A 10,696-nucleotide genomic window follows, 5' to 3' on the forward strand; every position below is an offset into this window, starting at 1 on the left:
ACCAAAATGTGTTATGCATATACAGACAAGCTATCTTCCCTTGTATATTGCTACTAACTTAATTTTTAACTTACCTGGAAGAAGATGAACATTAGCAAACATGTTATATTGCTCTGGGCTGGAAACAATGAACAATTTGTGTTTAAAATGTAAATCACTATATTTGAAACTCTGAAAATAAAAATGACTTTATGTTTTCTCTCTATCTTGGTATAAGATGATTACATTTTTGTGAATTTGGGGATGGAAATCTTAATTTCATTCTGAGGAAATGAAAATAGATTGTTTAAGTGCTCTGAATAGTGTATTAAAATCAGTAAGTGATAAAATAGAGGTAATTAATTTAGATTTCAATCACAGACGCACTATACTTTTCAATAAATACTGATATAGCATTTCATGTTATTCCATTGTGTCACTTTTAATTTTTTTTTCTGTTGTTGTTCAAGTAGAGTTTTCTGCCTTTTACTCATTTAGATTTCAAATCACCTTTGTCACCCCTCACATCTGCTATACAGAACATGATTTGTATTAATGTTACCTATTTTCTGTTACTCATGTGACTCTTCAATGAATTAGTTTTTGAAATCTATAACTTTGATAGAATTTTAATTGACTTCTAAAATAATTCATCATAAATTGAACTTGAATATTATTTTCAGTGTATATCATAGCTCTTATGTCCATCATAATTATTTTGAAATTCATGGATCATAAGATTACTATTATTTCTTTTGTTCTTAAGTCATACTTTGTTCCGTTGCTGATCTCAGAGAAAATGCTTTCAGTTTCCATCATGGAGAATGATGTTAACCATAGGCTTATTATGTATACCCTTTATCATGTTGAGTTACATTTCATATTTTTATCATAGGACACTGATAGAATGACGAGACTGTGGAAACATTTAGAAAAAAATTAACTAAAAGCTGTTCTTTCTTATATAGCTTAAATTATAACAGAGTATGACCAGTATCTATTGTGCACCCGGATGATCAGGCTGCTGTATTTGAGGATATGTTTGGTGGTAGACTACTTTATAGGCACAGTAAACTGCAATTTGTCATGCACTCTCTTCCTCAATGTTCATTTTAGCAGTTTAATAAATATATTCCTTTCATTTCTTGGTAAAGACACATCTGATAACTTATTTGATTTAAAATGGAATTCTTATGCTGTCCCTAGAGTAATTTGCTTTCTCAGCTTCAGAGAAGGCTTAAAAAGTATGTAGTATTACTCATTAAGTGACAACTTAAAAAATATTTCAATTACATTTAGTGCAATTTTGTTCAAACCAATGTAATCAGACTTTTGGCTAAAGTATAGGAGATGGCTAACTAGAAAGAAATTGCTTCTGACATTACAACACAAAAAGACAGAGACTCTGCAAACTCAAAATTTTTCTGGACCCATAAGGTAGCAGAAACCACTGGGTAACCCAATGACACAAGCATAGAGTTCCAAGTAATGGGATTCCAATGCCAGGGGAGGGGATAGAATCTGCAGAGAGGTCCATATGGAAAGAGAAGCTCTAAAGCTTAGGATGGATTAGATATTGAGATCTCTGTCATACTAAGTCCCACCTAAAATAAGATGACCCTTGATGAATCTGAAGTCTGTGGAGCTCAGAGGTAAGCATCCTGTCAACAAAACTGGAGCCTATCTTCAAGCACTAGAGTTAAAGCTAAACAAAAGATATAAATCATATTCAGGCAAAATGCCATTTACTTGAATTTCTATTGATCTCCAAATAATATGTATTCTTTTTAAAAAATGTAGATGTAGCACAAATAAGTGGGAGAAAATGAGTGGTGACAGGAAAACAAAGATATTAACAGACACAGATTTAGATAATGACTTAGATTTTAGAGTTATTAGATATGCTATCTAAGATGACATTAGTTCTATGGGTATTAGTGGAAAAGGTATCAACATGTGTGAATCATGGGACATTTCAACAGGGTCTTGGCAACTAATTCTGAAAAATTAAATTTGCTAGAAATAATAGTGCAAAAACAGAGATAAAGCATGTCCTCATGGGCACAGCAGTGGAATCAACATACCCAAGGAAAGCATTAGTGAATGTACAAACACACTACTAGAAAATGCTCAAAATGACAGACGAGAAAAAAATGAAGACTCAAGGGAAATATTTCATCTATATGCCAACATCAAGTAGTCAAAGTCACTATAGTTGAAACTCTGAAAATAAAAATGAAAAGGTCAGGGAAGAGGTAGTATGTGTGGAGATAATGGCTTAGAATTTTCTAAAATTAGCAAAAGACACTGAACCACAAGTCCAAGAGTCTCAGATCACACCAAACAGAAGGAACACACAGACAACACAAAAGGAAAAAAGTATGTACTGAACGTCTTCACAGTGCATAATGTAGTTGTGGAGTGCTCTCAGTCCCACTGTGGGATGCTAATCATGCCCATGGCCTCTGCACTCTAGATGCCAGGAGAACCCCCTTTGTTTTATGACGATCAGAAATAATCCACAATTAATTGCCAAATGTTCCTTGTATAGATGTGTGTGGTGAGGTGGGTATAATACCACTTCCACTTTTGAACCCCTTATCTAAAGAAAAAAGATGAACATTGGAACAGATTTCTTGCCTAAAACTGAAAGTAAGAAAAAAGGAGATTGAAAAATACAAGTGTTAAAGAGGAAAAACAATAACATAACTCCCACCACAGAACAGTATATACAATAAAATATCTTTCAAAAAGTAAATGACAAAACTATTTTAAACTAGCAAAAACTAAGGGCATATATTTTCAGCACACATGTACTAAAATAAGTATTAAAATATGTTAGCCAGGAAGAGGGAAAATCCTATCAGACAGAAATTGAAATTCATACACACCCACAGACACAAACACACAACACACACAAGAAAACACTGGCAGTTGCATGTTAAATGTAAATTTGAAATGTATTTTTCTTATTTTAAATTGTTTTAGAAATGTCCTTGCAAGCTAGGGGAAAGTAGAATAATACAAAGTGCTGAAGAAATAAAAACAATAGCAAAAATTAAGATTTATAGACTCTATGAAAGCATAATGTAGGAAAACAATAGCATAGAGAACAAGACAGTATGTAGGACTCTACTGTTTCCTGATCCATACAATTTACAATTTGTTAAATAACCCATAATCTATTAAGTAAGTTTATTTTTAAGTCCTAAAAACAATAACAATTTTATAAAGAAGAAAAAATAATGTCAAAAAGGATTAAAAAATTCTCATTTCAAAGGATGACAGAAAATCGTATGAAAGAAACAAAAGTAAGTTAAATAAATAGAGATAAGGTATTTAAGGTAAGAGACTTAATTGAATCATATCAATAATATCCTTAACTATAAATAGTCTAGAAACAACAATTAAAATACAGAGAATGCCATATTTGCCATATTGGACATAAAGGCAAAACAAAATACTGTGCTATCTAAAGAAACTCCTTAATTATGAAGACATCAGTTAAAGATAAAAGAAACAGAAAAAATTGCATGGATTTATTAAAATAAAACAAAAGCTTTAGAACAAGGCATATTACAAAGGGTAAAGAAGCTATAGCATAATGAGGAAGAAATCATCAATTCATCACTATACATAATAATCTTAAACTTGTTGGTCAAATGATTGAATATTGTTAAGATACAATGACTCCCTAAGTTGATCAATAGATTCAATAAAATTCTGCTAAAAATCTTCCAGGACTTTCTATACTGATAGGCTGATGCTAAAATATGTACGATAAAGAGCTAGAAAAATTGGAAGTCAAACTATTGTAAGTAGGGAACTGCCTGTACTTAAAATGGAAAATTACAAAGTATTGTACTTTGTACTAGTAGTATAAGGTAAGCATATATATGTTGGAAAAAGTCAAATCATTGTTCATATAACAAGAATGATTTGCATGGCATTGATGTAACCTGGCAGCCAAGGAAGGTGGACTGGAATGTGCATGGATGAACAGTGGTGACTTCACTGTACTAGTCAGTGGGGGTGGTATATGCTGTTGAATGAACCTCTGTACTTTGTGGTCATTGCATTCAAAGTGGCTGAGCAAGTGGAGCAAAGATTCTGCATTAAATTTTTCATTAAGCTTGAACCTTCCCTTGCAGAATCTATTGGGATGATTCAGAAGGCCACTGCTATGGGCAACTAGTGATTGGCAGCTTCATCAAGACAACACACCTCCTCATGCATCATTCCTCCACCATTTTTTTTTGAAAAATATCCAATCACCCAGGTGACTCAGCCCCCCTACAGCCCAGATTTGAGGCCCTGTGACTTTGCCTGTTCCTAAAAGTAAAATCACCTTTGAAAGGGAAGAGATTTCAGACCATTGATGAGATTCAGGACAATACAACAGCTCAGCTAATGGCATTTGGGAGAACTGTGTGTGTACTTTGAAGGGGACTGAGACATCATTGTCATATGTTCAATGTTGCTTGTATTTTGTATATTCTTCAATAAATGTCTCTAGTTTTCATACTAGTAGCTTGATACCATATGGACAAACATTGTGTATCAGTGCAACTGTATTGAGGTTCCAAAAGAAGAAACAAAACCAAATCAACCATGTGTATGGTTGAATGATTCTGAAAACCTGTCAAGGCAATGCACTGAGGGAAAATAGTCCTTTCAGCTAATGGAGATGAGAAATTGGATATTCACATGCAAAAATAATGAATTTCAACCTTTACCTCACATCACACACACACACACACACACACATTAACTCAACATGGATTATCAAAAGAAAATAAAATTTAAGAGCAAAAAATACAAGTTATATATTTGATGAAGGAGTTCTTTCAATAATATGCAATGAGAAATTACAACTAGAGTATGGAAATCTATATACAATGTTTACAATAGGTAAAATATTTGCGTACACACTTCACCAAAGATAACATGATCTAAAGGGAATATTATTATATGTGAAGAGGCATGGAACAATACCATGAGTTTAAGATGCCTTAACTGAGGAAAAATTTAAAAATGCTATGAACACTGGGGTGCATAGGTTCTTTTGAATTGGTGCTTCAGGATTCTTAGAGTATAATCCAAACAGTGGAATTGCTGGGTCAAAAGGCAGTTCCATTTTTAGTTTTCTAAGGAAATTCCATACTATTTTTCACAGTGACTGCCAGTGAAATACAAATACCACATGATATCATCTATGAGTGGAAGCCAATAAGCAAAACAAAGAATCAAGCAAAATATAACCACAGACATTAAAATAAAGAATAAACTGACAATAACCAGAGGGGAAGCGAGAGATGGATTATGGAAGAAAATAGGGGAAGGGCCATCAAGGATCATGTATAAAGGACACATGGACAAAGCCAAAGTATGGGTAGGATTGAGGATGGGAGGCATGGATGAGAGGGATTGAGGTGTGTGGTTGGGTGAAAATGGAGACAACTATACTTAAACAGCAATAAAAAAAGAAATACAATGAAAAAAATGGCCTCAAGGTAAACAATGTTCATACTTTCTCACAATTTGTTCTGGCCCACTGTTTTATCCTAGTGGGGGTAATTCAACAATGATGGATCGATGAGAGTTTGTTCTCTGTTTGGTTAATTGTGAAAGGTGATGTGGAAATGGAGGAGCAGAATGTCTATTCAGCACTAGGTGCTGTCTCTGGCTCATTAATTTTTGGAATATATATTGTAATATAATAGTTGAGAGCATAAAAAATCATTTACTTGAAACTACTTTTTCATTTCATTTTATTATTATTTGTTATTGTTGACACTACTATAGATATTCTCCATTTCCTCCAGCTTTGACCCCTGCTAACCAGCCTCCTTCTCCCCACCCCAGCCCTTCACCACATTGCTATCTATGTGCATGGGCTATACATATATGCATACATGTTTTGGGGCTAATCCCTTCCATCCTCCCCACCCCTCTCTGAGATCTGTCAGTATTTTGGGCCACACACATCTTGAGGAGTTTATGTGTATAGGCAGAGATGCACATAGACCAATAGAACACGCTCGCCTACATGGACATTAGACATTCAAAAGAGCACACCATTAAACACCTAGAGCAGGCCATTGAAGGGGTCTCATTTGATGGCTTCTGGCATTAAACATGAATTAGGCAAATGCATCCTCAACATTGGCTGACAGTGTGTTCTTTTCCACATGAAGTCATCAGGGTGGGAAAAATCACAAGCAGTGTGGAGCCTTTTCCTGTGATTTATTTTAACTCTATTTAAGGTACAACTCAGTACTTGTGCCTCCATTATTTCCTTTGTAAGACAGGCCTAGACACAGGATTGTTCTCTTGATTGGTTATCCTACTGATTAAATGAAGTAATACTTCATGATATTCAGAATAAGTTCTAACATAAAATGCCCAATAATTGTGAACTATTGTATAGTTTTCTGACCAGTAGCTTCATTATTTATTTAGAGTAGTAAAAAAAATTCTGGCAGCTTTAGTCATTGTGCCCTGTATGGATTTAGGAGACTTATAATATAATAAGAAATGGAGAAGTTTTAAGAAATATTAGTGTTATTATGGCAACAATAAGCTGTGACCACGTAATAAGCTGTGACATATATGATATCAACATGTCACATAATGCACCATAATATCTAGGAGGTGTGTTTTCTTTTTTAAATTATATTATTGTTGTTCAATTAGAGTTGAGGCATGCCTCTAGGAGGCATGTATTGTTGTGAACAGTTTTTTTCCAAATGAGAATAATTTTAAAAACAAATTTTCTTGTGATATTCCATAGAGATTACTTATTATTTGTAATGATAATATTAGTTATTATTACATCACACATTGTCTAGGTTTAATTTTTATGTATTTTGTTGCACCATAGAAATTAATAGTTGACTTTCAACTTGAGGGACCCATTCCTTCCCCCAGGAGCTTAAATTACAGTATAAATCTTCAACTGTGTACCCTATTCATCCTTACATGTTCAGCACCAGGGAAGGAATGTCTGTCACTCAGGTTTGTTAGCTAATGCTAAGCTCTGGTTACTTGAAAATTAAAATGAGTATATTTTCCCAGCAAACAATCATTTTATAGATGTAACTATCTGGTTTGTCTTCTTAATAGAGAGTGATTTAACATACCATATTCTTGTGCACTTATTATTTCAAACGCTTTGTCTTTTTGTACTGAGAGACAGCTGATGGAGAAATGAGAAGAGTTTCCTCTAGAACACCAAGTGGTGATGGTCATGAAAGGATACAGTGTGAAGAAACGGGAGTCTCTCTCTCTCTCTATCTCATACTCCTTCTCTCTCCGTTGTCTCTCATCTCTTTCCATTTTATTTCACACCAATTTTTGTCATGGAAATTAATGACCATGGAGGAACTAGAGTCAGTTTTTATGTTACTAGAGTGAGTCTTTATGTTACTAGAGTGAGTTTTATCATATTTTAAAAGTATTGAGGTGACACTGGTTAATAAGGTTTTACAGGTTTCAAGTGTACATTTCTACAATACATCCTCTGCATAATGCCCTGTGTGCCCAGAACCCAGAGCCAGGTTTTCTTCTGTCACCATACACTTGGCCCCCTTTACCCTTTACTTCCCCTCCCCACTCCCCTTCCCTCTGGTAACCACCATACTGCTGTCACCCTTATTCTGAGGGTTGAATTATTGTATGAGCCTGAGAATTGGTCATGGAGAATTAGTCAGGGCATGAGGACTACTGCTGTTCCTTCAATTAAGTCTTTTAGATTGGTTTTGGGTTTACCTTAAACAGCCCTGAACATAGGAAGAAATTCTTCCAAGTTTATTTTTATGGTTTAACTCATGAGTGGGTAAATAATTCAGGATTTTGGTGGGTTTTTTGGGGGGCCAAGTAATAAGAAAATCATGACATCAGGAAGGTGATTTGCTTCCACTTTAAAATTAGGTCAAGCCATGGAGAAAATACCAGGTTTTGTTTTCAGTGCAGAATCTCGTAACTCAGTTTTTATTCCATGTATGTGTATGACATCACAGGAATACTCCTGTAGGAAGGAGGACAGAGGATCACATCCTTTAATTCCTTATGCCTTTTCTATAAGGAATGGTCTGAAAGGTATATCTAATTTATGAAGAATATAGGAGTATAATGTAACCAATTTCCCAACCAAGTACTTCAGAGAACCTGGGAAATTTTTACTTACATCCTTTTTTTTAATGTAGGTAAAGGATTAACGTTTTGACTATAGCCAAAATACAGTGATAACATATAAAATATCTATCATATGTCTACATACCAGTACATGTACATCTTCACTTCCATCTAGTTGTATACTCCAAGTGTTTTATTATGTATCTTTCTTTAAGAAAATTAACCATCTCCAAAACATAATTTAAAATAGTGTGATAGCTTTCTACCCTAGATATGATGCACCAAGGTATAACAATTGCTTTCTAAAACTAAAGTTTTAGTTGCTCTGGCAACTAAGTTTTCCCATCCATAATGTTATAAACAATGCTTCAATGTAGCTTTGGATGTCGTGATTCATGATTTTGTCAATGTAATTAATATATCTTATTAATTTCTTCTTAAAATACATGATAATTTTGTTGTTGTCAGGGTGAAGTCTTCAAATATATGTGATCTAATTACCTTCCAGAAAAATTTATAGAAAAGTTCCGTCTTCCAAAGAACTTAGTAGTATAGGTCAATATTATAACTTATTAAAGCGGTTTGTTCTTTTGATATGAAAATTCACCTTACAGGTATGTATTAATTTTCCTTTTAAAAATTCCCAATTTAAAGGGTTTTCATAAGCCACAAATCTAAAAAATTTGTCATCTCAAAAGGGAAGTTGTAAAGAATTTGAAACAGAAAAAATTCTGTTTCCAATTTATGTTCCTGCTAGACTCAACTAAAAATAAGTTTATATTCTATAGAGCCACAGGAGGTGTTCCCTTAGTGGACTAGAATTTACATTTTTTTATAGGGAACAGGAGTTAGTATCTTTGAGGATTATCATTGAATCTGTTTTGGAACCAATCAAACCACTAAACTTAAATGTATCAAACAACCTATTGTGATAGATAAAGGTTGGAATTCTTTAACATTTCTGGTGATATTTAAGTCAATTTTGATCAGTGAGACCCACTGATACAATATTTTAAATTATATTGCAATTGATCTGTATCATATCTGATACCCTGCTTGATAGGCATCATTATATACTTTTGATATTATTTTCCTGTTGATTTTGTCTTCTTTTTCTCTTTCTAGAAGAAACACAAAACTTACTATTTGGTTCCCCAACCTGGTGGAAATGGGGGAAGAGAACTGCACTGCTGTGACGGAGTTCATTCTCCTCGGGTTATCAGATGCCCCTGAGCTGAGGGACTTTATTTTCTTGGTGTTCCTTCTGATCTATGGAGTCACTGTTTTGGGCAACCTGGGCATGATTGTACTGATTCAGGTCAGCCCTCGACTTCACACTCCCATGTACTTTTTCCTCAGCCACCTGTCCTTGGTGGATTTCTGTTACTCCACGATCATTGTGCCAAAGATGCTAGCTAATATCTTAAACAAAGACAAAGCCATCTCCTTCCTGGGATGTGCTGTGCAATTCTATTTGTTTTGCGTGTGTGTGGTAACTGAAGTGTACCTGCTGGCCGTGATGGCCTATGACCGCTTTGTGGCCATCTGTAACCCACTGTTGTACTTGGTCACCATGTCCCAGAAACTCCGAATGGTGCTGGTTTCTAGCTGCTACCTCTGTGGAACTGTGTGTTCACTGATCCACTTGTGTTTAGCTCTTGAGATCCCATCCTACAGATCAAATGTGATTAACCACTTCTTTTGTGATCTGCCCCCTCTCTTATCGCTTGCTTGCTCTGATGTCACTGTGAATGAACTGTTGGTGTACATTGTGGCCTCTTTCAATGAGATCATCACCATTGTGATCATCCTCACCTCCTACTTGTTTATTCTCATCACCATCCTGAGGATGCGCTCTGCAGAGGGAAGGCGCAAAGCCTTTTCCACCTGTGCCTCCCACCTCACAGCCATTGTTGTCTTCCATGGGACAATCCTTTTCACTTATTGCCAGCCCAGTGCTGGCAACAGTGCAGATACTGACAAGGTGGCTGCAGTGTTCTACACTGTAGTGATTCCCATGCTGAACCCCCTGATCTACAGTCTAAGGAACAAAGATGTGAAAGAAGCTCTCAGAAGAGTGGTGTGCTCCAAAATGTTTTCCTAGAGAGTATTTTCTTGGCAAGACATGGGGTTCCATAGTGGAGGCTGGTAGAAGGCTGAATGGTGGGTTGATGTGTAGGTGTGGAGAGTACAGACAGAGTGTAGGTGTGTATCAGTGATTCCTTTAGATTCAGTTTTCTTTGTGTCTCAGAATTGAACAGGGTAAGGTTGAACATATTTCAAAATTCACAACCTATCTTTGCTTTTATTGAATCTCAAATGTTTTAAATGGGCCTTGGAAATGGATGGCTAAGACATACATTAACTTCATTTAAAACATTCATAAGGTTAATAACCTTGAGAATCATATTTCCTTATTTATTATGGAAACTGTGGTTTATTTCAAAATCAAATTCTTATTATTTTACAACAAAGAACACACCTTTGCCAATTCATATACAGAATGAGGTGCTCATATGTGTATATAGTCTGTTGTTCATTTCTTGCTTCCTTAATTATGTTTTTGTTGCTGTCATTGCAG

The 10,696-nt window shown here is 35.0% G+C and overlaps 1 protein-coding gene across 1 annotated transcript; it reads left to right on the forward strand.

Annotated features, from left to right (window-relative positions):
- The first annotated feature begins 9,252 nt into the window (after positions 1-9,252).
- On the forward strand, positions 9,253-10,322 carry LOC114500191 (olfactory receptor 5L1-like). Its single transcript, XM_028516806.2, has one exon. The coding sequence runs from the start codon at positions 9,284-9,286 to the stop codon at positions 10,217-10,219; it is 936 nt and encodes a 311-aa protein (XP_028372607.1). The 5' UTR covers positions 9,253-9,283; the 3' UTR covers positions 10,220-10,322.
- The last annotated feature ends 374 nt before the right edge of the window (positions 10,323-10,696 follow it).

Source organism: Phyllostomus discolor, chromosome 6, assembly GCF_004126475.2.
Source record: "Phyllostomus discolor isolate MPI-MPIP mPhyDis1 chromosome 6, mPhyDis1.pri.v3, whole genome shotgun sequence".
Lineage (NCBI taxonomy): Eukaryota > Metazoa > Chordata > Mammalia > Chiroptera > Phyllostomidae > Phyllostomus > Phyllostomus discolor.